Source organism: Peromyscus eremicus, chromosome 8a (assembly GCF_949786415.1).
Source record: "Peromyscus eremicus chromosome 8a, PerEre_H2_v1, whole genome shotgun sequence".
Lineage (NCBI taxonomy): Eukaryota > Metazoa > Chordata > Mammalia > Rodentia > Cricetidae > Peromyscus > Peromyscus eremicus.
The window spans coordinates 61,164,648-61,192,144 of NC_081423.1; the positions used below are offsets into that span (position 1 = coordinate 61,164,648).

Sequence of the window (27,497 nt, forward strand, 5' to 3'; positions counted from 1 at the left end):
GACTGGTGTGGGTCTATCTGTAAGAACTGATTTGTTGTTGAGTAGATGTGGTATTGTTACTGGGGACCCTTTTTCCTTTGCCTGTGATCTCTGAAAAAAGACCCTGTCTGAAACCCCAACAGCACATTGCCAGTCAGTGTTTGAGTGGACAAATAGACTAGTCTGATCCTCTCCCCAGATCTGTTTGGAAACACTCAGGGTAGAGGTTAAGGACTCTGCTAGGCGTGACACACTGTGTCCTCAGAAATAGGAGGAGTGCTAAAGGTTCTTTAAAAAAAACAACTAGCCGGGCGGTGGTGGCGCACGCCTTTAATCCCAGCACTCGGGAGGCAGAGCCAGGCGGATCTCTGTGAGTTCGAGGCCAGCCTGGGCTACCAAGTGAGTTCCAGGAAAGGCGCAAAGCTACACAGAGAAACCCTGTCTCGAAAAACCAAAAAAAAAAAAAAAAAAAAAACAACTTGGTCCTTTCAGTCCCAAGAGCTTCGTTCAAGAGCTCAGATTACTGTGCAGACACGGCCAAATCCAAGAATCAGACCACACACAACCAGGCCCAAAAGAGGCCCAAGAATCTCCGATCACAAAGATAGCAATCTCTAAAGAGATAGACCCCAAGTTCCTGAGGAACAGGGCTTGCCGAGAAGCACAAGAGGGCCTGAAGACGATGGGTCAAACAGTGCCAAGGCAGTGAGTGCACATGCAAAGACCATCCAGGTCCTGTGAAGCATCTGGGAAGTCCAGGAGGCCAGCGGACCCCCAACTCAAGCTCTGCTGACTGCTTTCGTTGCTCACCCGAGCTTGAAAAGAGCCAAGGGCCACCGGCTGTGCCACCAAAGGCTAAAGCCTAAACCAAGGCCAACACAGTAGCTAGTTCCAGGTCAGGCCTCTGTGAATGCCTCATAAAAGGATCTATCTGCCAGTGTGAAGATAGACAGGTATAACCCTCCACACCCTCCATAGATGGCTTTGTTCCTCTTAGGAACAAACTTGAGGTAGCTCTGTTTAAAAAACAAACACAAAGCCACCTGGTCTTAAGCCAGATGTGTTTATTCCTGTAACATTAGCTCTTGGGACACCAGTGAGATGGGAGGATGAGAAGTTCAGCCATCTTCATCTACGTGGAGAACAAAGCCAGCCTGAAGTTCATGTGGTGAAACTTCAGGAGACTGTGTCTTAAAAGAAAAACCAGCTCCATTTCAAGATCTGAGAGCCTAGACACTGATTTAGGTTCTAACTCTGCTACAGCCTGGCTCCGTAGTCTTAGATATGCAATTCCTCATCTGTGCATTGACAGTAAAAAGTATTCCAGTGTTGTAAGAAGATCAAATGAGAGCATCTGTAGCAGGTGTGGTAGCTTGTGCCTTTAACCCAGATGGATCTCAGAGTTTGAGGCCATCCAGTGCTACATAGTGAGACCCTGTCTCAGAAAGAAGGGAGGGAGGGAGAGAAAGAGAGATCTTCTAAAATACTTTGTGAACTGTAATACACCAGACATGACATGAAGTCATCATTCTGCCATTTCTAGGCTTCAGTGATGAGGAGACATATTGATATCTTTAGGCAGCACTGGCTTGTTAGTGTTTTCATTGCTGCACAGTTGAATTGAAATAGATAGAAATAAGCTCAGCATAATCTGACTTGTAGTAATTTCCTTTTTTTTTTTTTTTTTTTTTTTTTTTGAGACAAAGTTTTTCTGTCCTGGAACTCACTCTGTAGCCCAGGCTGGCCTCGAACTCAGAGATCTGCCTGCCTCTGCCTCCCAAGTACGGAATTAAAGGGGTGCGCCACCACCGCCCAGGAAGTAATTTCCTTTTATGAAGGGTGGCCTCCAGCACCCTATCTTCATTGGTATGTGCAGAAGTGGGGGTGGAGCAGAACCTTGTTTTTCCCAACAGGCACATCATAAAGACCAGCATGCATATTTACAGTTTTCAGAGTTGTACACTAAACTAGTAGAAACACCGTTCTTTTTTTAAAAACTCTTATTTTTTATTATTCGAGTGTATATTGTTCTTAAGCTTAGTATCTATAAAAGTGATCTTTTGAAAACCAACAAGGAGCTACTCATCTAGCATGCAGGGGCCCTGGGTTTGCTATCGAGCACGGCACAAACGAGGAGAAATGTAGGGTGAGACAGTTTGCAAGTGTGGCCTTGGACGCCCATATTTCCTCATTGTTTTGTGACTTAGAAAACAAATAATTTCATATGTGATTTGACCATCAAGACAAGTGCCTGCCAAACTGCATGACCTTGTCTCCTGACTTCTGAGGGCCTGGGCTCACTTCCTGTAAGCTTACTCTTTCTGTATGTGTCTCAGCCCATTTTTAGACATGGTGCTGTGAGGAACCAGAGCTCTCAGAGAAAACTTTCTAGAAATAATACCTCACCTGATAGAAGTCCTCAAAAGATAAGGAACTCTGGCTGAAGGACTGGGCGAAGGCCTGTGTGGTTGTGGCTTGTGGCATTCGATGAGTAGAGACAGGAAGAGAGAGACAGTGCAGGCTGTGTAAAACACCAGCAGACTGATGGAGCCAGGTAAAAGGATGAGGTTCTGGCCATAGGGGTCTTCTAGTAGTGAGGAGCTTGAAATTTTGGTTTGTTAAAACAGGGTTTCTTTGTGTAGCCTTGGCTGTCCTGGGACTCGCTCTGTAGACCAGGCTAGCCTCGAACTCACAGAGATGTGCCTGCCTGTGCCTTCCTAGTATTGGCATTAAAGGCATGTGCCACCAAAATTTATGTTCTGATGCAGTAGTTCTCAACCTTCCTAATGGTGCAACCCTTTTAATGTTGTGGTGACCCCCAACCATGAAATTATTTTCATTACTATTTCATAACTAATTTTGTTACTGTTATGAATCATTAGTAAATATCTGATATGCAGGATATCTGATATGTGACTCTGAAAGGGATTGTGACCCACAGGTTGATAGATGAGAAAAGCTACTGTTGAAGGCACCTTTTTATTTATTGTAATCTGGGGAGAGAGAGAGAGAGAGAGAGAGAGAGAGAGAGAGAGAGAGAGAGAGAGAGAGAGAGAATGAATGAATGAATGTGCCTGCATATCAAAGAACAGCTTGTCTTGCAGGAGTTTGCTCTCTCCTTCCAACATGTGGGTTCTGCAGGAGGCCTCAGGCTCAGAGGCAACAAGTGTCTTTACTGGTTGAGTCATCTCATTGGCCCAGTTTATTAGGGTGGTGTGTGGGGGGGGGTGAGACAGAGTCTGACTGTGTGGTCCAAGCAGACCTCAAACTCACAGTGATCCTCCTGCTCCCAGCCTCCTTAATGCTAGGATTATAGGTGTGAGCCACCATGCCTGGCTTTGAAGGGCTTTTTAGTCTGAAGAGTGATATGATTAGAATGGGGGGAGGGGATTTTGAAACAGGGTCTTGCTTTGTAACCTTGGCACTTCTCAACTTACTATGCTCCTGCCTCAGTTTAATGAATAATTGTAGGCATATGCCAACACAAATGCCTGCTCCAGAATTTTTAGATCATTCTGCCAGCAACATTGAGAATCAACTGAATCATAAAGGGTACCCAATAAACATTGACATCTTGGCAAAAAATCTAAACCCAAACCACCTTGCCTTGTCCTTCTTGGCTTTCCATATTTGATATAGGGTGTCTTGGTATAGTGCCAGCAGACGATGAAAACAGACTTAGAAGTAACAGGCTTCAGGGTTAATTTTACTATGATGGCTATGGAAGCACTGGAAAGTCTGTAGGCCTTCACAGATGACATGTCTTTATTTCATTACTTAATGATCTGTTTAGAAATATAGTGGAGAGAATTGGGGAAGAATTTACAGGTGCTGTTCACCTGTGGTCCTCTAGGGCTCGGAGATCTGTCCCAACAGGCCACTCTGTCACTAGTTTCTGCTAAGAAAAGAAGAGGGAGGGAAGCAGTGAGCTATAAAGCAATGGTGGGTGTCTGACATGTGTACCCAGAGCTCCAGGGAAACATGGCAAAGCAGGAACACAGAAAACATAAGGCCAAATGCTCTTTGAGGAAGAAACAGCAGAGCATTAAGCACTGGGAAATTAAGGCCAGTTGTAGTATATATAAAAATGTTCCTCCCTCCCTCCTCTCTTTCCATATTTCTCATATCTTCTTAGCATTCCGACTAGGTGACTTGTAAGAACCAAAGGCAGGGATTTTTTCAGCATGAGCATGGATGTAGCCTTGTTCTGTACAGCATGATTTTCAAACTTTGTTCAGCAGAATCACTTTAAAGGCATGCCTGTTGCAGATTACTAAGTCCTAGAGTTTGCATTTCTTTTTTTTTTTTTTTTCTTCTCTTTCTGGAAAAAAACAAAAGCAATACCAGGGTTGAACTTGTGCCAAGGATGACCTTTGAACACTTGATCCCCCTGCTTCCGCCTCGGGAGTCCTGGGATTGTAGGTGTGCACCCCACAGCTGATTTATGCATGCTAGACAAGTACTCTACCAACTGAGTGATGTTCCCAGTTCAGAATTTACATTTCTAATGCGTTTCCAGATGCTACTGCTGCTGTTTAACTGGGAATCAGACTTCTAGAACAAAATACCTTTTGTGAGAGCAATATAAATGTGACTCTTCTGAGAAATTGATAAAAATCTTCATGTAATTTTAATGGAAATCAGTGATCTAACTGTGTGTGAAGTCCAGCCTTACATAGCTTGAGTTTTGTTTGGTCTGAGTTTTGCTTTGTTTGAGGAAGAGTTTCATGCAGCCTTGGCCAGCCTATAACTTTACTGTGTAGCCCAAGCTGGCATCAAACTAAAAATCTTTCTGCCTTCGCCTCCCAAATCTCGGCATATGTCATGCCTGATGTAGCTCTGATTTGAATTCAGTCTTTATTTATTAAAAGTACAAGGAGGTGGGCTAGAAAGATGGCTCCAGAGTTGAGAGTGCATACTGTTCTTTAAGAGGACCTGAGTTTGGCTCCCAGAATTCCTATCAGGTGGCTCACAGCTGCCTGTAACTCCAGCACCAAAGGATCCAGCATCCTCTTCTGGAGACTGAAGTCACTTGCACTCCATGCACATACCTACACACAGAGAAAAAGGAACTCAACTATTTATCAGGGAGAATAAGATTTATGAGAAGTCTAGAAAGTACTGATGGAGAAGCCATATCTGGTAACCTATCAGTATATAACAAACTACCAAAATTCAGTGACCCAAAACAGAAGCTAGTTATCTCAAAATTCTGAGGCTTGAACTGGGGTCAGCTGGGTGGTTTTCTGTTGTACATGTAGTTGGCCAGGACCACAGTTATTTGGAGGTTTATCTGTTCTGGTATGTCCAAGATGATTCATAGCAGTAGCTGGTATGACCTGTTGATTAGAGTACTTCAAACCTCCTCCATGAGGCTTTCTTAGCATGACAGCAGAGCTCTGAGACAGAACATTCCAAACATAAAGTTGGAATCTACAGATTGCTTAAGGCTCAGACTTGGAAGTTACAGCATATCACGTTGTTACATTCTGTTTGTCAAAGCAAGTTACAAGACAAGCCTAATTCAAGAGGAGGGTAAAGGACTGCTTGTGGATGGGAGACAAAACCATGGAGCCTAGAGCAAGCTTTAGGAATGGATAGTTGGGGAGGTACAGCTTTCCTGGCAGAAGAGTATTACAACAGAATAAGTGGCAAATGTTCACTGGTGGGCCTGGGTACCTGAGGAGGCCTGCCAGGTTGGAATGGACTGTATGACAAGATTCTGAACCACAGAGAAGAGGTTGGGTTTAGACTCAGACTTTTAAAACAGTGTGGAAGACCTCTTGGTATGGCGTAGTCCAGAATTTGGGAATGACTCTTCAGGCTCTCAACTAGTACTTTATGCCTTTTCCTGTAAGCCTAGGGTCAAGAGCTGTGGATTTGGCTTCTCTTTCTAAGATGTGAAAGGAATTTGTTAAATAGCAGTTTGAAGGACAGGAGAGCTCTATCAGGGCTCCAGAACTGGCCACAGTAGTAGTTTAGGGACATGCAGCTTGTGCCAGGTCTATTTTCAGCTGCATCCAAGGGTTAGTTACTTAGTCTTGCCCTTGTCTTTTCCCCACAGTAACCCTCCACTGAGTGAAGAGATGTTGCCTCCTGGGGAGTGGATGTGTCACCGGTGCACTGTTCGCCGAAAGGTAATAATGCTGCTTTCTGAAGGCTTCACTCCGAAGGCCAGATCTAGAGCAGTGAGACTGCAGGGTTAAGGGCTTGATCCTAAGGGCCTTCTCATCCTTTCTTGTTCTTAATGCTGGACTCACTACACTCTCTCCATGTTGACTGTAAGAGCTCAAACTCCAGACAAGGGTGTGAAAGAGGGCAGAAGGAAGGGGTGTGTTAATTCAATGAGCCTTGTGTAGTCACTAGTGACAGGCTTAGTCCATCTTGTTGGACTCTTAGGAAATAGCCTGAATGTGGTGTCCTCTGTCTGTGGCTCCAAAAAAGAAGGCTGCTTCTCAGTTCCACAGGGTCTCCAGAGGCTTGGTCAGTCGTATTAGAGAGGTGGATTTTGAACCCTCCATCCCCTTCCCCCTTCTGTTAGTTCAGTACTAACTGAATTGTGAACATGACTCATTATTTTCTACTTTGAAATTTTTAATTTAATTAGTTATTTATTTGTGTTTTGTTTTGTTTTTTCCTTTTTGGTTTTTCAAGACAGGATTTCTCTGTGAAACTGTCCTGGAACTCACTCTGTAGACCAGGCTGGCCTTGAACTCACAGAGATCCATCCACCTGCCTCTCCCCAGTGCTTGGCATTAAAGGTGTGTGCCACCACCACCCGGCTTATTTGGTTTTTCAAGACAAGGTTTCTCTGTGTGGCCCTGGCTGCCTTGGAGCTCGATCTGTAGACCAGGCTAGCCTCCAACTCAGAGAGGATCTACCTGTCTCCGCCTCCTGAGGGCTGGGATCACATGCACTGCTACTACCTGGCTACTTTGAAATTTTTTATGGAGAGCAAGAGCTAAACTTTCCTTTATTAAAAAAAGAAATAGGTATGTTCCACCAGATTATATTTGATCCCACCTTCCCATTAAAAGGCTGTCAATTAGGGTTTGTCTGTAGGCTACCCTGCTTTCTTCCTACACTAATTGTATAACCAGAGAATTTCTGTTCTTGTGACATTACTGCTGTTTTCTTGGTCACAACATGATGTCATGGTCAGTGATGACTTCCTCAGTTGCAGAAACAGAATGAGCTAATTCAGAGATTGTGGTTTATGAATCTGTTTTCAACATTTAAGAAGAAGGTGAACAAGCAGGCATTAGTTTTCCATTGTATGCACAATGGTTCCCATTAGAAAGCAAGCCAGAGCTCAGTCAGCCACTAACCAGAACTGTATGTAGTTTTGGACCTGAAGCCTAAAAAAAACCAGGCTATCTGTCAGGCTACCTAGCTTCCAAAGCCCTCTCCTGTGCATCCCTCAGAGTGTGTCCTGTCTGTTCAGAAACTTGCTATGCAAAGAAGCTAGGCTTGAAAGAGTTGGATGGGCCAGAGGAAAGAGGTGAGAACCTGCTGTGCCGTTTCAGGTGTTCTGTTCCTCCACTTCATCTATGCAGCAGCTATCCAAGAGTGCTGTAGTCGATCTTAATTAGGGAAGGGAAGAAACTGAGGCTACGAAGTACAGATTATTTTCCCAAGGACTCAAAGGAATGCAAAGAGCCAAGATTGGAACCAAATTTTATCTCATTCTAAAGCTCTGTTACCCCTTGAGTTCTCTGGGAACAGTGCTGCTTGCTGGAAATAGTATGATTTTTCCCTAGCATAGGGCGTTCCTCCTTAGATGCTGCTCTGACTCACTTTCACATGGACCTCTCTACCTAACAGTTCCAAATCTGCCTTGGCCACTGTCTACCACTCCCCTTTGACCTCCAGTGTTCACAGTGAAATGGATTGAAATATATATCCATCCTTGGGGCCTCAAGAACTCCTGATGGTCAGTCCTCTTATGATTCCTAGTGGAAGCTAGGTCTTTCCCAGCCCAGAGCCGTCCCTGTCTTTCATCTATGCTGTCCTTTTATTGCCACCGTATCCCTAAGAGGAAAAAGATTTAGTGCTTTCATTTGCAGATGAACTGTCTAGGGTCCACTGAATGAGATTAGTGTGGCACTCCTTTGATTTAGAGTCTTAGGAAAACGCATCGACTGCTGTCCAGTCCTACTAAATTCCCTGAAGTCCTTTTCCATTTTGTACCTTCTAGAAGTGGCACTTTTAAAGTTTCTAGTTAAGATGGAAAGCCACAGTTCTTGGCACCTGCTTGCTGCATTGGTTCTCTCCAGGTGGCACCCTTTTGTGCCATCCCCACTGAAAAGGGAGCTCTCCCAGCCTGTTTTACCTTTGCATACTTTCTCTGTTTTGAGCTGTTTTCAAAACCTTTCAGTAGGTCAGGATGCACTTGTCACAGGCAAGTAAGTGACAGTGACCTTTGTTTGCATTGTGGTGTTCTTACCTTAATCTCCCTGATTTTGTTCTCACCATGTTTAGTTGGTTAGCTGCTTGCCTTGTGTATATAGATGTTAAGTATCACACACTGAATTGCAATTATTCCAAACTTTCCAGACTGTTGTTGGTGACTCACTACTGCCATGTTTTCTCCATTTTAGTTAGTTCCATTAGTTATAACTGTATCCAGGGCTGGAGTGATGGCTCAGCAATAGAGTATTGCCCGTTCTTCCAGAGGACCTGGGTTCAATTCCCAACACCTACATGGCAGCTCTCAACTCCAGTTTCGGGTGATCTGAGGCCGCCTGCTAGCATTTATGGGTATCAGGCACATGCATGGTACACAGGCATACATGTAGGCAAAACACTAATACACACAAAATTAAAATGTGAAATATATATCTCAACTTTAATAGGCTGCTGTCCCAGGTCCCGAAGTGGATGGTTCTGTGATGTGTAAGGACTTTGTAATTTTCATAAGTGGTCTAGCAGGACACTGTATACCCATCTCTATTTTGTTCTTTTCATGATGGGCCCACCTATTCATTTGCACAGAAACGAGAGCAGAAAAAGGAGCTGGGCCACGTCAATGGACTGGTGGACAAATCCAGTAAACGGACTACATCCCCCAGCAGTGACACTGACTTGTTGGACAGATCAGCTAGCAAAACTGAACTCAAGGCCATTGCCCATGCCCGGATCCTGGAAAGGAGAGCCAGCCGGCCTGGCACCCCCACATCCAACGCCAGCACAGAGACCCCCACTTCTGAGCATAATGACGTCGATGAGGACATCATTGACGTGGACGAGGAGCCAGTAGCAACAGAGCCGGACTATGTGCAGCCTCAGCTTCGGCGGCCTTTTGAGCTGCTGATTGCTGCCGCCATGGAGCGGAACCCTACCCAATTTCAGTTGCCCAATGAACTGACTTGTACCACTGCACTACCAGGTTAGCGACATCATCATCATCATCATATCCCTTCTCTTACCCTGGCTTCCCAACGGATTATCATTTAGCCCAAAGAACAGTGCTGCCTGCAAGCTTACTGCCTGTAGCCACTGTCTTTTTTTGTTCCTCGGTTTGCCTGGAGATAGCATCAAAGGTTTTAGTTGTTATAGTACTTAATTGATTTTTCATTTTCTGAGTATTCTGTCTCCTGTCCTATTATTGACCTGTACTCTTTTTTTTTTTTTTTTTTTTTTTTATTACATAAGAAGCCAAGTATGGTGACACATACTAGTAATCTCAACACTTGGGAGGATAAGGCAAGAGGATGGTGAATTTGAGGCCAGCCTGAGCTACATATTGGGACTGTCTCAAAACATAAAAAGAGGGCTCAAAAAGATGGCTCAGTGGTTCAGTGCACTGGCTGCTTCTGCAGAGGACTGAGGTTTGGTTCCCATCACTTACATAGTGACTCACAACCATCAGTAACTCCAGTTTCAAGGGATCTGATGCCCTCTTCTGGCCTTTACAGGCACCAGGCATGCATATGGCGCACATATATACAGGTGGGCAAACATTCATATGCATAAAGGAATAAATAAATAAATAAAAATTAAAAGAGGGGCTGGAGAGACGGCTCAGCAGTTAAGAGTACTTGCTCTTCTTCCAGTGGACCTGAGTTCCATTCCCAGCACCCATATCAGGCAGCTCACAGCTGTCTCCAACTCTAGCCTCTGGGATCCAACACCTCTGGCCTCTGTAGGTACCTGCACCCACATGCACAAACCCACATGTAGATACATAGATGCACATATTTAAATTTTTTAAATTCTTAAATAAATGAAGAAACAAAGTTTAGGAATATAGTTGGGTGACAGAGCTACCATGGGTGATAAACTCCCATGCACAAAGTCTTGGATTTGATCCCCAGCATATCCTCCTCCCCTCTGCAGATAACTACTCATTGATTAGTTCTTATGTATCATTCTGGGGAGAGGGAGAGAGAGAGAGAGAGAGAGTGTGTGTGTGTGTGTGTGTGTGTGTGTGTGTGTGTGTGTGTGTGTGTGCTTGTATTTTCTTCTTAAATAACGTATTATACAAACTGTTCTGCAGTTTGTTCTTTATTTCTTCTTATAATGCAGTCCAGTGGTTTTAACATTACTCTAGCATTAATTTAAACAGTTTTCTATTCATTGCCATTTAGATTGTTCCTAATATATTTTCTAGTTTATTTATTGTTATGTGTATGGCTATTTTGCCTGCAAGTATGTCTTGTGCACCAAGTGTGGGACTGGTACCCACAGTCACCAGAAGAGGGTATCAGATCCACTGGGACTGGAGTTACAGATGGTTGTGAACCACCATGTGCTGGGAATTGAACTTGGGCCCTTGGAAAGAACAGCCAGTCCCCTTAACCACTGACCTATCTCTCTAGCCCTTCCCAATACCTGGTTACAAAGGCAGTGCTTCAGCGAATAACTTTGTGAATACATCATCTTACACATGGAAGATGTGGACATCTGTAGGATAGATTCCTAATAGTAAAATTGCTAGGTCATAGTTTACACTGGTAGGTTTGATAGTTATTATCAAATTGTCCCTTTTACAAAGAAAATCAAGTCATGGCATCTATTTGATACCACGATGCTTCTAGATCTTAATTTTTTTTTTCCTACAAAAAATGAGATTGACTAGGCATGGTGTCTTAAATGCCCATAGTTCCTGCCTCTGTGTTCAAAGCCAGCTTGAGCTATGCACTGAGTTCTTCACCAGCCTGGGCTACAAAGTGAGACCCTGTCTCAAAAAACAGAAGCGGGCTGGGAAGATGGCTTAGGGAATAAAGACTTAGCATGCAAATGTGAGGACTGGAGCTGGTGTCTTCAGAACCCATGTCACCATCCGGGTGGGTGTGATAGACAGCCTTCCTGTAATCTCAGACTGTGGGAGGCAGAGATGGAGTAAATAAACTGAAATAGTAAACTCCACAGGAAGAGCCTGCCTCAGTCTATTAAATAGAGTTGCAATCAAAGAACACATCTGACATCAGCCTCATGCCTTCACACACACACATGCATATGCAAAAACAAGAAAATTGGAAGGCTTAAAAAGTACACGTGAAGCCTGGCAGTGTGGCGCACGCCTTTAATCCCAGCACTTGGGAGGCAGAGACAGAACTCTGTGAGTTCGAGGCCAGCCTCCTATACAAAGTGAGTACCAGGAAGTACACATGAGCCAAATGTGGCACATCCCTTTAATCTCAGTATGGAAAGATAGAGGAAGATGGATGTCTGTGAGATTGAGGCCAGCGAGGGCTATATAGAGAGACCATGTATGTGAGAGAGGAGAGGGACAATGAATGAATGAATGAATGAATGAATGAATGAATGAATATGCCTATTGGGCTACTAGCAAGATGGCTAAGATGGTAAAGGCACTTGCCATGCAAGCCTAATAACCTGAGTTTGATCCCTGGAACCCATATAAAAATGGAAGTAGGGAAAAGTTATCCTCTGACCTTTACACGTGTACATGGCATGTGTACCCTCAGATACTATCATTTTTTAAAGGGTACATATAGCTGTGCTTATTGGTGCATATCTTTAATCTCAGCACTTGGGAGGCAGAGACAGATGGATATCTGAGTTCTAGGCCAGCCTGGTCTGCAGAGCAAGTTCCAAGTCAGCCAGAATTATATAGAGAGATCCTGTGTCAAATTGGGAGTGAGGGCTGAATGTAGAATCTGCTTTTCTGGTTTCTATAGAAACATGATTAAACTGCAGTCTTTTGCTCAGTTATTGTCACAGACTAGTCTTTGTTGAGCATGTAACTTGGACATAAATATACTTAGGTTGCTACTATCATAGGTTTCTTATTTCATATTGGTAAAATGAGTGTGTTTCTGCCACAAAGCAGGTAATATCTGTTCCTGGTCGCCTTGTCTGTCTCCCCACCCCCACTTTACCCCCCTTTCTTTCTTACTCTTCTTTTGTTACTTGAAACCAGCCCTAGGGTCCTCAGAAAGATATTTGCCCCAGCCATGGCACATGCTTTTGCTTAGATCTGTTCCTTTCACTTAATGTTTTCATATTCCAACAAGGAATTGGATGCCAAGGACAGTTCAGCACCACCAGCTTCTTTTCTAGGTTCTAGCAAACGGAGAAGAAAGGAGGAAACCACAGGGAAGAATGTTAAAAGAACACAGCATGAGTTAGATCATAATGGTCTCGTGCCCTTGCCGGTCAAAGTCTGCTTCACGTGTAACAGGTATTTTCTTTCTATGCCTATATTCAGCAAATGGAGTTGGTGTTTTCTTCTTACCCTTCTAAGTCCTATATGTTAAATGTAGACAGCCTATATTTTGATGGTATAAGCACACAGAACTAATTGGCCACTTCCTTGAATATGTCAGTAACAAATTACCTGAAGAATCAAGGTACAGAGCCAGATGTATGATAAATGCCTATAATCCCAGCACTTAGGAGGAAGAGGCAGTTTGGGGAGTTCAAAGCTAGCCTAGGCTCACAAAGCCTACTCTTTATTGGTTGATGGAGAGGGAGTGTCATTTTCTTTAATGGTATAGCCATTGAAAAGTCCATATTCAGTAAGTACCTCCTCCCCAGCTCACATGATCAACAGTGATGAAACACATTGGGTCAGAACTGATGAGATAGCTCATCGTGTTAAGGCTCTTATCATCACAGCCCAAGCTCAACTCCCAGGAACCAAGTTATCTTTTAACCTCTGCATAGGAGCTGTGACACATGCATGAACACACACGCACGCACACACGCACGTGCGCGCAAACACATACACACAAATGCACACTCTCACACGCGCACCAAATAAATGTTTAAAAAAAATTAAATTCTGGGTCACACTATAAAAGAGATGAAACTTGGGCTGGAGAGATGGCTCAGCCGTTAAAGGCTAGGCTCACAACCAAAAATATAAAAGCGATGAAACTCAGAGGGACTTGGGAAGTGGGAGGGGAACATAACTAAAATTTATTATGAAACTGTCAAAGACTAGACAGTTAAAAAAAAAGCAAGTGTGGTAGCATACATCCTTAATCCAGAGGCAAAGGCAGGCAGGTTACTATGAGTTCAAGGCCAGACTGGTCTACATAGTGAGTTCCAGGCTAGCCAGAGCTATATAATGAAACCCTGTCTCAAAAAAGAAAAATCACAGATCACAGTACAGAAGTAGTGTTAATTAAGTTGAAAGCAATTGCAGTAAGTAGTTAGAATTAAACTTAAACTGGAGAATTAGGGGCTGATGAGAAGGCTCGGTGGGTTAAGGTACTTACTGCCAAGCCTGGTGCTTGAGATTAATCCTAAGTGCCTACATGCTGGAAGGAGAGACTCAGTCCCCGAACAAACACTGTGGTACATGGGCTTTCCTTCCAATGCACATAAAATGATGGTTACTTTTTTTTTTTTTTTTAAACCAAACAAGCTGTTTAGACTAGCTAGCAAATTGTTAAAGATAAATTTTAAAGTCGTATGGGTATCTAGCCATGGTAGTTGGTGTGTTTTGGACTAGACAACTTGTAAAAGACTTTTGGCTAGGACACTGGTTTCCTTTAGAGAAGCTCTCCTCAATTATAGAAACCAGATGTTTCAATGACTAAAGCTGGATTAGTTGGCTTGCATATGTCAGAAAAACTGTATTATGGTTGGAGCAGGATAGCAGGAGAAAATGGCTATCACAAAGGATACTTGGGGACTGAGGATATAGCACAGTTGGTACAGTGTTTACCTGGCATGGTTGGATACCTAGCATCACAGACACCCAGGATGGTAGTGCAAACTTATCTTAGCACTCAGGAGTTAGATGCAGGAGGAACAAGAATTCAGGATCATTCTTAGCTACATAGTGAGTTCAGGCAACATGAGACTGTTTCACAGCCACACCCTCAACAACAACAACAAATAACTTGGGAAACTAGACCAAGTCTATTAGAACTATAGAACTTGACAGTGGTGGTGGTGGTGGTGTGCACCTTTAATCCTAGCACTTGGGAGGCAGAGGCAGGTGGATGGATCTCTGTGATCTGCGAGTTCAAGGCCAGCCTGATCTACAAAATGAGTTCCAGGACAGCCAGGGCTATTATACAACAGAAACCCTGTCTCAGGAAAAAAAGAACTATAGATCTCAGTTGCAGAACAGCTGTGGCTCTAGTATATCTTTGGGACTGTCTGTATTTGCTTACAACCTCTCCTTGAAGCATGCTTACATAAATACATACAAAATCATTTTCTTGCCTCCATCTCCATTTTTCAGTACTGGTTATCAGTCTTTTCACACAGAAGGGAAATCTTTTGTTGTGTCGGGACAACTCCAGAAAGACATTCGGGTTTTTGTTTGTTTGTTTGTTTGTGGGGGGAAGATACACATATGCCACAATATATGTGTGCAGATCAGAGGACAACCTGAAAGAGTTGATTCTCCCCATTAATCAGTGGGTCCCCTGAATTGAACTCGGGTAGTCAGGCTTGGTGGCAGGTTCCTTAAGTGAGAATTCCTTAAAAAAATAGGAAGATCACAGAGCAGAGCTGGGTACTAAGCGTTGGTCATTCTTGCTGTGATAGCCACTTTAGCCGTACTCCAAATAAACATTTACCTTCACAAGATGCATTCTCCCTGGAAGATAAAGTAATGAAGGACCCATTTTCCATTTTCCTTACTGACTGGGTATGTGACAGAACCCTGGAGGGGGAGGGGGTATGGAAGGAGCTGTGAGGACTGAGGAGGAAGGACTCTTTTACAGAGTAGAGTTAGTCTTAAATGTGCCCATCATGCCACAGAAATCACCCGTCACATCTCATCCCTTTGCAGGAGCTGCCGAGTGGCCCCTCTGATCCAGTGTGACTATTGCCCGCTCCTGTTCCACATGGACTGCCTCGAGCCCCCGCTCACTGCCATGCCCCTGGGCAGATGGATGTGTCCCAATCATATTGAGCATGTGGTGGTAAGCACAGTGCCCTCGGGTCTCTGTTCACAGGGCTCGCCTGTGCATCTTGCCTTCCCCGTGGACCTTGGGTGGCTGCTGTGCGGCAGACTTGACTTGCTTGTTGCTTTTACCCCGCAATGAAACATTGTGTTGCTGTTATAGCCCTAAAGAGTGAGTTTATTAGAGCCAACCTTAAGAAAATAAATGATTGGCTGTTGGAATACATGGGGCCCAAGCATCAAGTGACTTCATTGTCCTTCCCTTGCATTAGTTCTTTGTAACCAGCTTGTGTCAGCACATCCTAGGTTTTCAGTGAGGTGTTGAGTGAGTGAAAGTGAGTGCTGTAAAAAATCTTATTTCCCAATGCCCATTCCCCAATGGCCAACCCTATATATAAAAACTATTATATATAGTGTTTTCTGTCTGCATGTATGCCTGCACATCAGAAGAGGGCATCAGATCTCGTTATAGATGGTTGTGGGCCACCATGTGGGTGCTGGGAATTGAACTCAGGACCTCTGAAGGAGCAGCCAGTGCTCTTAACCTCTGAGCCATCTCTCCAGTCCCCTTTTTCTTCCCTTTTAAAAGTTTGCAGTGCTCAAGATTGAACCCTAGACCTTGTGTAGGCTGGGCAAGTGCTCTACCTACAGCCCCCGCACATTTTTTTATTTGAGGATGGATTTTTTTCTTTTTTTAATTACTATTTTATGGCCGGGTGGTGGTGATGCACGCTTGTAATCCCAGCACACGGGAGGCAGAGGCAGGTTGATCTCTGTGAGTTCGAGGCCAGCCTCGTCTACAGAGCTAGTCCAGGACAGGCTCCAAAGCTACAGAGAGAAACCAAAAAAAAAAAAAAAATTCTTATTTTATGTATGTATATTGCCTGCATGTATATAAGTGCACCATGTGCATGTCTGGTGCCTATGGTGACTGGGAGAGGTGTTGGAACTCCTAGAGCTGGATTTGGAAGTGGTTGTAAGCTACCATGGATGCTGGGAACTGAACCTGGATCCTCAGCAAGAGCATACCACTGAGCCTTCCCCAGCCCTTTTTTGTTTGTTTGTTTGTTTGTTTTGAGGGGCCTCGAGCTCACTATGTAGCTGAGAACTTCTGTTTTCCCCTCCCAAGTGCTGGAGTTACAGGTCTGAGTCACCACACCCAGCTTTGTTATTATTGTGTCTGTGTGCACATGTGTGCTCACCAGAGGATAGTGTTTGTAAGTCATTTCTCTCTTCCCCTATGTGGGTACTAGGGATGAAACTAAAGTAACCAGGCTTGGTGATAAGTACCCTTACCCTCTCAGCCATCTTACTAGCTCCTCTTTCCAGTTGGGTTCACCAGGCTTGCTTGGCACTGACCTTTATGCACTGAGCCATCTCACTGTCCCTCTTCAGACATTATCCACACAGCTTCCTATACGAGAACAGACCTGTTGTCTACCTCTTCAGGAGGGTTAGTCCTTCTATGCAGTCACTGAATGGGGGCAACTTCATTAAAAATAGCCTTTTTAAATTAAACCATAGGACACGTCATGAGGGGCCTGGGCAGTGGTGGCACACACCTTTAATCCCAGCAGCAAGATCTCTGAGTTCAAGGACAGCCAGGGCTACACAGAGAAATCCTGTCTATAAAAAACAAAAAAGACATACAATAAGGTAATAGAAGTGTAGCTCAGTGGTAGAGCAGTTTGAGGCCCTGGGTTTTATCCCCAAGACAAGGGGTAGAGGGAAAAAAGGGTCAGAGGAGAAAGAATGAGACTCCTGTGCCCAGTGATGCTAACCATGGAGTGACTGTTAGCCCTCACTATGCCAATGTGCTGAGCACTGCATGCAGAAGGCTAAAGGGTAGAGGGGCAGAATGTTTGCCTAGTACATATGAAACTCTGGGTTCATTCCTAGCACTGCTCCTAACACACACACACACACACACACACACACACACCACGAGAGAGAGAGAGAGAGAGAGAGAGAGAGAGAGAGAGAGAGAGAGAGAGAGAAAGAGAGAGAGAGAGAGAGAGAGAAGAAAGAAAAATTTGCACATACAGAAGAATCACTTCCTTTCTTGGATTCATACCATTCAGAGAGATTGAGAGAGAGAGAGAAGAAAGAAAAATTTGCACATACAGAAGAATCACTTCCTTTCTTGGATTCATACCATTCAGAGAGATTGACATAGGAGGAAGCTTCTCTCTGGGGCTTTCCGTCCTGCTTAAACAGATAAAAGAGCCATAAACAGTTCACCCAAATATGCATCCTAAGGAGCAGCTCCAACAGGTGAAAATTACTAGTTGGTTACTTTTGTTGGCCACTTAGTTTGCTAACTAGGAAGCTGCAGGAACAAAACCTGCTGAGTCTCTCTAAGACTTATTTTTATCGGGGCTGGAGAGTTGACTTAGCGGTTAAGAGCACTTGTTCAAGTGGGCAGTGGTAGCACGTGTCTTTAATCCCAGTACCTAGGAGGCATAGATAGGTGGATCTCTGTGAGTTCAAGGCCAGCTTGGTGTACAAAGCGAGTTCCAGGATAGCGAGAGCTGTGACACAGAGAAACTCTGTCTCAAAAAGCAAAAATAAATAAAGAATAAAATAAAATCATTTAAAAAAAGAAAAAAAAACACTTGTTCTTGCTAAGGACCCATGTTCCATTCCCAGCACCCAGCTTTCTGTAACTTCAATTCCAGAGCATCCAACACCCTCTTCTGGCTTCTGCAGGTACCATACATTCATGCAGGCAAAGATTCATACACATAAAGTAAAGGAAAAAAATATTTTGTTTTTGAGATGGTCTCTCTCTAGCCCAGGCTGGCCTAGATTTATGGATCAGACTGTTCTGGAACTCAGATAGGTTCAACTGTCTCAGCTGCCTCCCAAGTGCTGAGAGTGAAGGTGTGTGCCACCAGACCCAGCAAATAGTAATAAGTTTTTAAAAAAATAGTTAAGATTTATTTTTATTTCTGCGCATGGATGTTTGTGTGAGTGAATGCCACATGTGTGTGGGTGACATCAGAGGACAGAAGAGGAGGGTATCAGATCTGGAATTGAGTGCAGGTGATTGTAAGCCAATCAGCGTGTTTTCTCTGGAAGAACAGAAAGTCCTCTTAGCCCCAAGCCATCTCTTACCATCCAGATCCTGTCTTTTGAACTAAAGTATAGGGTCAGATACAATAGAAGAGGTCGGAAACTTCTGTCAGCAACTTCTCTCTTTCCCTTTGACCTTTAAGAGCAGGCCAGAGGTTTCTCCTTCCACAGGGGAAGACGTAATATCTGAACTAAGTCCAGTAATGCTTTCTGGTACCCTGGAGTACGAATAGGACAGAATGCGTGGGATTTTGACCCAGCAAGGCTTCTATGTAGGACAGTTGTTTCTGTAGAGTTCTTGATGAGTAGGGAGTCTGGTTCTTTGGCTCTCTTGAGGACCAAGGCCAGCATCTCCTTTAAATCTGTGCTGCTAGGAAGGACCCTGATGAGTTGCCCTGACCTAGAGTACTGTCTGGCTGAATTAGAGGCCCCTCCAGGCTACTTTGCTGTTTCCTAACTCCTGAAAGCCTTTCTAGGGAGCAGGAGTTTCCCTGCCCCATGACAGGCCTTCTGTCCAGACAGAGGGAACCCGTTTTTTTAAGCCCAGAGAACGGGGCTAGCTGGAGGGGCAGCACCCTTAGAAATTTAACACAGTGGTATTTCTGCTTGTCCCCAGCTGAACCAGAAGAATCTGACACTGAGCAATCGGTGCCAGGTGTTTGATCGTTTCCAGGACACCATTTCACAGCATGTTGTCAAAGTGGACTTCCTGAACCGAATCCATAAGAAGCACCCTCCTAACCGCCGTGTGCTCCAGTCTGTCAAAAGAAGAAGCTTGAAGGTGAGTCACAGCCCAGTAAGAACAGGCAAGAGGTGGCTCCGGTGTCTTTCATGGCACAGGAACACATACTGGGAGACTGAAGCCCCAGAGATACATCTTTGGGGTCTCAGCAAATAATAAATGTGTGGTAATCCTTGAGGATGGTAGTCAGGATAACAAAGGCATGATTCCAGGTGTGGCTTTGAAACCTGTTCGTACTTGTCCAGAGGATGAGCGCCCTGCAGCCTATCTCACCAAGCCCTGCTGTGCCCACTGTCACATACATGTTTGTCTTAGGGTTCTATTGCTGTGATAAAACACCATGACCTCCATCTACTTAGGGCTGGGGGCAGGTCGCACCTTCGTTGCTGAGGGAACTCAGGGCAGGAACTCAAACAGGGCAGGGATTTGAAGGTAAGAGTGGTGCACAGGCCGTGGAGGAATGTTACTCACTAGCCTGGACCTCATGGTTTGTTTTGTGTAGTTTCTTAACAGCTCCCAGGTCCACTACCCACAGACCACTCTGGAAAGGACATTTTCTCAGTTGATGTTCCTTTTTCACAAATGATTCTGACTTACGTCAAGTTAACATAAAACTAACCAGCTTAATATTTGACTGCCACTTCTATTGTCTGTCCCTGTTAATGGTCCCCTTCTGAGAACTCTGGTAAGGTGAAGTTGTGATTGATTAAGCAGATAGCCATGTAGAAGAAGAGCGATCAATATTCAGCTGAAAATTTTAAGAAAAAATGTGTCCGAAGGAAAGTTCTACCTATGGGTCTATGCTTCTAGACTAATATGACAACCAAGACAACTGTAGTCTTGCTACCTAATATTTCTATGTACTTGATGTTGCTAAACTATACCAAAAAACTGAGAGAATTTCCTTCATTGAAAAACACGTGCCATTTTCAGAGTTTTCAATCTCCAAATTCAGTTGATCTAGAAGGCTTAACACTCTATATCTCCATTAGCAATTCTCAAAAATGGCCACTTGGTGGCAGCCATGTTTTAACCTCAATTACTCCCATCACTTTTAGTGGGTGTCATTCCAGAACTAGCAAAGATGCTTAACTATTGGAAATTGTACAGCATCCTCTTAACTGGGTAACTACTTATCTTTCAGTAGGATGGTTTTCTCAAATTAAAGTGTTTCTCACTGCAGGCATAGCATATGAGGTGCTATGCTTCATATCTCTGTTTAAAGGGATCTAAAAGTAACCCAAATTGTAATTCATTTACTATGTAGATTCAGAAGATAGCCTGGCCGGGCGGTGGTGGCACAAGCCTTTAATCCCAGCACTCGAGAGGCAGAGACAGGCGGATCTCTGTGAGTTCGAGGCCAGCCTGGTCTACAAAGTGAGTTCCAGGAAAGGCGCAAAGCTACACAGAGAAACCCTGTCTGGAAGGGGAAAAAAAAAGAAGATAGCCTAGATGCTAAAGGCCTTGATTAGATCTTTTCATTGGCTTTCCCCTAAATATTTTCCTTATTGTTGAGGAAGAAGTTGGGGTTATAAATTGCCTGAAGAATAGTTTGTTCTTGGACAGTAAGTATGAAATGAAGGCTACAGCACCTTAGGACAGTGATATGCTCGATACTAGAAGTGCAGAGAAAAAGCTGCTGAGAACCTGAATCCTGTGTCCGAGCCTTCTGCCTTTGCACTGGTCCACAGCAGGCAGCTGGGGTATGGCCCCCTGCTCTTCCCCTGTTGCTTCAGAAAGCCCATAGCACTAGGTGGTGACTCCCAACTCCACAATCCTTTCCTCTGTGTTCATGTTTACCTACCATTCTCACAGATACCTCTTTTTGTTGGTTGGTTTATTTTCGTTTTTTAAGACAGGGTCTTCCTCCAACATAGCCCTGGCTGTCCTAGAACTCACTATGTATTCCAGGCTGACCTCAAACTCACCAAAATCTGTCTGTCTCTGCCTCTTGGGTGATGGGATTAAAGGCATATGCCACCACGCCTGGCTCCAGGTGCCTTATTCTCACTCTAAGGCCTAAAGTCTTCTGCCTCTCCAAATCTACTTTTCCCTTGTATTTTCTATTCCAATTAGTAATTGTAATCTCTACTCACAGTCTCTGGTCAAAATTCTAGGAATCATTTTCAGTTCCTCTTCCCTTGCCCCATGGTTCTGGTTACCAAATATACCAGCTCAAAAGTTCTTCTCAACCTCCAATTCACAGTTCGAATACTGACTTCCTAGAAAATCTTCCCAATTCCAGGCTAAAATTATGTTCTGGGTGAGGAGTTCCAAGACAGAGTTTCTCTCTGTAGCCCTGGCTGTCCTGGAACTCACTTTGTAGACCAGGCTGGCCTTGAACTCACAGAGATCTGCCAGTCTCTTGCCTCCTTGGTGCTGGGATTAAAGGCATGTGCCACCACACCTGGCTCATTTTCCCTTTTTAATAGCACTTCAGATGTACCTGTATTCTATAATGAATTTCCTTGTATTGTGATAACATTTCTGTTTTCCCCCACTAGACTGTGAGTTCCTTGAGAGCAGGGCTTAAGTTTTATATTCATCTCTGGACCTCCAGGATTTGGAACAGTTCCAGACTCCTGAGACACTCAATAATGTTTGTTGGCTATATGAATGACTTTTTGTGTGGCTCTTTCTTTCTTATATAATATAAGTCAGAGTGTGTCTTTTCTTTGTGCAACAAAGAAGTCTTCAGTTGTCTCATGAGTCATGAATGAATGGATGATGAAAACTAACATTGATTAAGTGCTCATTAGTCAGGCGTCTGCTTAATCTTTCCATCATGAATATAACCCATTTAACTTATTTCTCACTTACTATTCACCCCTGCCCATTGGCACTAGAAACTACAGACGTAGAGCCTGGACCACGCTGAAGCTCAGTCCAGTGTCAATCTTGCATATTTGGGACAAAATGGAAGATAGCATGTGGTGGTTTTAGAACTGTGCAGGGGAGCGGGGGGGGGGGGGGGGGGGGTGTGCACTCGGGAGGCAGAGGCAGGCGATCACCGTGAGTTCAAGGTCAGCCTGGTCTACAGCGCAAGATCCAGGACAGCCAGGACTGTTACATGGCCAACCCCTGTCTCGGGGAAACCAAAAAAAAAAAAAAAAAGAGCTGTGTAAGACCTTGGACCTTAATGAAGAAGAATGAAAGCCCTCCTATTGTTCCTATGTCTGTGCTTTTTTAGGGCAGAATGGCTGTGCTGGAGTCACAGGGCAACCCAAAACAGTCACAGCACACTGAGCCTCTTTGTCCTTGGTGGGTCACAGAGTAGAAGGTCCCTTGGGCACCAGTACTGCAGATGAAACAGTGTCTAGTGAGGGCAGAATTCAGCTGGGCACTCTTTCCTCCTATCCTAAACAGGTTCCTGATGCTATAAAATCCCAGTACCAGTTCCCACCCCCTCTCATTCCACCCGCGGCCATTCGGGATGGGGAGCTGATCTGCAATGGGATCCCTGAGGAATCACAGATGCACCTTCTGAACTCTGAGCACTTAGCCACCCAGGCCGAGCAGCAAGAGGTGAGAATTGGTGTTCCCAAATCCATCTGTCTCTTCTGTGTCCCCAGAGCTCCACTGTCTGTCATTCCTACCTCCACCCTGTTCTCCACCCTAGTCCCTAAAAGTTGAGTGACCATGGAACGAATGCCAAAGGCAAGAGAACAGCATCAAACAGGCTCCCTCATCAGTTCCCCATCTTGGAGCTGGGCAGTTCTGTACTGTAGGAGTAGATGTCAGGTCCACAGAAAGGTTAGGTGATCCAGCCAGACACACACAGCAGATACACTGGGGTACTTGGTGACTGTTGATCACAAGGGGAGCCTTCAGGGCACAGCCAAAACAGGAATCTCACATCCCACTGACTAAGGTATACTGCCAAGTGTACCAGTACGTCTTGCTTGGGAATGAGAGTGGGACCCCTTTGTGGTCAGTTGGAAACCTGTTACAGTGCTTGTCGACTCTGCCGTAGCCCTGGACCCTGTGGCAGGACAGACCAGCACCTCCCGGCCTCTCACCTCCTCTCCTCTCCTTCCGTTGCAGTGGCTCTGTAGTGTTGTTGCGCTCCAGTGCAGCATATTGAAACATTTATCTGCTAAGCAGATGCCTTCGCATTGGGACTCTGAACAGACAGAGAAGGCTGATATTAAGCCTGTTATTGTGACTGACAGCTCAATCACCACCTCCCTGCAAACCGCTGACAAGGCACCTCTACCTTCCCACTACCCTTTGTCCTGCCCCTCAACAATTAGCACCCAGAATTCCCTGGGCTGCTCTCCACCCCACCAACCCCCAGCCCTAGAGGACATCAGCTGCAGTTGTTGTGTGGAAAAGTCCAAGAAAACCCCTTGTGGGACTGCCAATGGGCCAGTGAACTCAGAGGGAAAAGCCAATGGCCCACACCTCTACAGCAGCCCCACTGATTCCACGGATCCCCGGCGACTTCCTGGCGCCAACACCCCCTTACCAGGCCCCACACACCGGCAAGGCTGGCCCCGGCCCCTCACGCCACCATCGGCTGGGGGGCTTCAGAACCACACCGTCGGCATCATTGTGAAGACAGAAAATGCCACTGGCCCCAGCTCTTGTCCCCAGAGGAGTTTGGTACCTGTCCCAAGCCTGCCCCCTTCCATCCCCAGCTCTTGTGCCAGCATCGAGAACACCAGCACTTTGCATAAAAAGACTGTCCAATCACAGATAGGACCTTCGTTGACAGATTCGAGGCCTCTGGGCTCACCCCCAAATGCCACCCGGGTGCTCACTCCCCCACAAGCTGCAGGAGACAGTATCTTGGCCACAGGCGCCAACCAACGATTCTGCTCACCAGCGCCATCATCAGGTGAGTGCCCCTCAGCCCCAAATGATCAGGAACAATCAATCCTGTGTTCTTTCTAGCACATAGAGTTAAGAGTCCAAAACATAGTATCCCTATGAATACTTGAGAGGACTTTGATCTCTGTATCAGTGATCCATCTTCCCTTTGTTTCTATGGCAGGAGAAAGGCTGTGTTTGCTTAGCTTGTCCCAGCTATAAGATGGGGCTGAGCTCATTAATTTAGGTCACTTCCCTTAGGGTGGCCTGCCAGGTCCAGCCCTGAACTGCATCTTGGGTCACTGAACCCTCACCTTCTGGACCTAGTCTTCTGCATGTCTGTTTCATCACTTTAGAAGGCATATGCTATTTGGAACCACTGGGGTCAGTCTGAGGTTCAGGGTGTGCATTCACATACAAGACTAAATCCACACCTGGTACAGATTCTAAGCCAGCTCATTTGAGGAATGTTCATGTTCAAGAAACAAGGACAGAAAACAGTGTTGGTCTGGCCTAGGAGCTTGCTCTTGGCCACATGCCTAAGGAAAATCCCTCAGGTCTGTTCTTGGCCCAGCTCACTCAGCTGTCCCTGGCAGCTTTTGGACCTCAAGGTTGCTGATCCCAGCATCTGAACCAGGTTTCACATGCAGCTCTCACCTCTGGTCTCCCACATGAACTGACATCATCCTCCTAGTCAGCTAGGAGTCTCAGCAACCAGGTGCCTGGGATTTCTTTCCATGTGAGCCCCTGGTCCTATCTCCTCCTCTGTAATGCCAGTGGGAATAAATTTTGGAACTGTCAATGGTACTTGGGCAGACAGGGATTGCAGGGACAGGTGCCACGTAAGAGTAGAGGGAGCAGGGAGTTAGATGGTGATGACCCAAAGAATGAAGCAACCTCACCACTTGCCCCAGGGTGGTAGATTGCAGCGGTTCTCAGTGCTCTGGAAACTCCTGCAGCCTGGGTGTGTTACTGTTCCATCTACCCTTCCTCACCACACGTTTTTAGCTCTAGGAGTTCCAGAGCCTGTGGGTTGAGAATCAAGAAGGGAACATCACCTTGGGTCCGAAATCCAGAACTGTCTCAGCAATGGGGGATTGGACCGGTGGGTTTCCCTCAGGCGACGTAAGTAACAGTCTTCCTGCTCCGTCCCCAGATGGCAAGGTCAGCCCCGGCACGTTATCCATAGGAAGCGCTTTAACCGTACCCTCTTTCCCAGCCAACTCTACTGCCATGGTGGACCTCACCAACTCACTTCGAGCGTTTATGGATGTCAATGGAGGTGAGTGATGTCCCAGTAATGCTCAGTTTCTTTTGAAGAGGGATAAGGAGATGGGGATGCACCGTACCCATTTGGGTAGAAAGAAGGCTCTATCCCCTGTCTCTGCCTTCTGGTTTGCACAAAATATACTCAGAGGTGAAGAAAAGGAGAACACAGTCAAGTTGAAACAGTGGGAAAGAACAGATTCGCATTAGGCAGCAGATCACTTGGTGTTAGTAGAACAGAACTAGGAGCTTGCTTCCGTCTGTGGAAAACCCCAAAGTCAAAGAGAAAAAGCATTGGGTTTTTCTGTACAGAGAGTGGGTAGACAAGGTCCATCTATACCTTGCCCCACAGGCAACTGGGGTTGTTGGTTCTGCCCTTTATTTACTTAAAACTAGCCTACCTTACAAGAAACCAAGGCACTGGACACCCCTCACTATAAACACAAATTCTAGAGACAGAGGTATAGCTCAGTTCGCAGAGAGGCCTGAGTTCGCCAGGCAGTGGTGGCGCACACCTTTAATTTCAGCACTCGGGGGGCAGAGGCAGGCGGATCTCTGAGTTCGAGGCCAGCCTGGTCTACAGAGTGAGTTCAGGAAAGGCTCTAAAGCTACACAGAAAAACCCTGTCTTGGGGGGGGGTGGGGATAGAGAGGCCTGAGTTCCACCCCTAGAATCCACATTAAAAAAGCCACGTACGGGCTGGAGAGATGGCTCAGAGGTTAAAGGCACTGACTGTTCTTCCAGAGGTCCTGAGTTCAATTCCCAGCAACCACATGGTGGCTCACAACCATCTGTAATGAGATCTGGTGCCCTCTTCTGGCCTGCTGTCATATATGCTGTATACATAATAAAAAAATAAAATCTTAAAAAAAAAAAAAAGCCACGTACAGTGGTGCATGCTTAAATCTCAGCCCCCCCCTGTCTGATGTGTGAATGACCCTCACTTTTACACATGAGATGCCCACTTTCAGATCTTTGTTTGAGCAAAAGTCACTTGCTGGATTTGCCCTATAGCCCTTAATCTACTTCCACGTTCCATTTCTCAGCTTTTGTGATCTCTCTCTTTGGTTGATAGAGATCGAGATAAATATGTTGGATGAGAAGTTGATCAAGTTTCTGGCCTTGCAGAGAATCCATCAGCTTTTCCCCTCCCGGGTTCAAGCTTCACCGGGCAGTGCTGGGACACATCCGCTGGCTTCCGGAGGGCACCACACAGAAGGTGCGCGTGCACACACCTGCCACCACACCATCAGGTCTCCTGTCTGATGTGTGTGAATGACACCTTGCTCCATGGAGAACACCTCCACTTTCAGTAGCTCAAACTCTTTGTACCTTTGATGGGTCTAATAAAGCACCATGGTTTTTTATCAGCATGAACAAGATGAGCAACAACTTTCTGATCAGACTTGGGGAGTTTACCATAACTTCCTTTCACACGAGTCCACTCTGATTCACAGCAAAGCAGCTACCAGTACTTGGGGTATATGTTGTATGCTTTCTGTTCAGTTACTTTGTAATATTTGAGTTAGAAGAGTTATGCAAGGTTCAAGGTGAGAAATAGAAAAACAGTAGATAAGCTTCCTGGAAATTCTTCTCAAATACTAATTCTACTTTGTTATCTCTGAGCTCTTAGCCCTCAAGAGCTTTGATGCTTCAGGAACTTAAAATACCATGCCAATATTATCAGAATCCCAAGAGCGTATTAGAAATACAAATTCTGGAGACAGGGCAATAGCTCAGTTGGCAGAGTTTGATTCCTAGAACCCACATTAAAAAGCCAGTTATGGTGGTGCATGCTTATAATCTCAGAGCTGAGCAAGTGGAGACAGATAGACCCCCTGGGACTTGCTAGCTGTCCAGCCTAGTCTGCTTCTCAAATTCTAGGCCAGTGAGGGACTCTGTCTCAAAAAAAAAAAAAGAATATGAGAAACAACACCAAAGGTGGTGGGGGTTTTTTGGTTTGGTTTTTTTGTTTGTTTGTTTGTTTTTTTCATTTATTCATGATCACGTGTGTGTAGATGAGCACTCATGAAATGCAAATTTGCAAATTATAGATCCTCCCATTCCAAATCCAAAATCAGTTTGTGGGTGGGTGGATGGGTGGTGGTGGTGGTCGTCGTCATCGTCGTCGTGGTGGTCCTAGGGATCAGATCCATTGACTTACTGGACAAGTACTGTACAGCTAAATTCTGTCTTTGAACAGAACCCATGGGCAGTTGATATGCTCATTAAAGCTTGAGAAACACTGGCCAGTGCCTTCTGTTTTTCCATGTTCTCTTTTTATCA

General features: G+C 45.1%; 1 protein-coding gene across 2 annotated transcripts in view; it reads left to right on the forward strand.

The window, feature by feature from the left end:
- Phf12 (PHD finger protein 12) overlaps positions 1-27,497 on the forward strand; it is a 50,221-nt gene that overhangs the window by 19,259 nt on the left and 3,465 nt on the right. The window contains exons 3-11 of one of the 2 annotated variants that reach the window (XM_059271270.1): positions 6,044-6,116; positions 8,974-9,367; positions 12,508-12,628; positions 15,203-15,335; positions 19,008-19,172; positions 22,500-22,658; positions 23,178-23,973; positions 25,102-25,227; positions 26,287-26,430. In XM_059271270.1, coding sequence (XP_059127253.1) covers positions 6,044-6,116; positions 8,974-9,367; positions 12,508-12,628; positions 15,203-15,335; positions 19,008-19,172; positions 22,500-22,658; positions 23,178-23,973; positions 25,102-25,227; positions 26,287-26,430 — 2,111 coding nt within the window. Of the gene's footprint in view, positions 1-6,043; positions 6,117-8,973; positions 9,368-12,507; positions 12,629-15,202; positions 15,336-19,007; positions 19,173-22,499; positions 22,659-23,177; positions 23,974-24,953; positions 25,081-25,101; positions 25,228-26,286; positions 26,431-27,497 lie in introns of those variants that run through there. The other variant, XM_059271271.1, reaches the window with a different exon arrangement.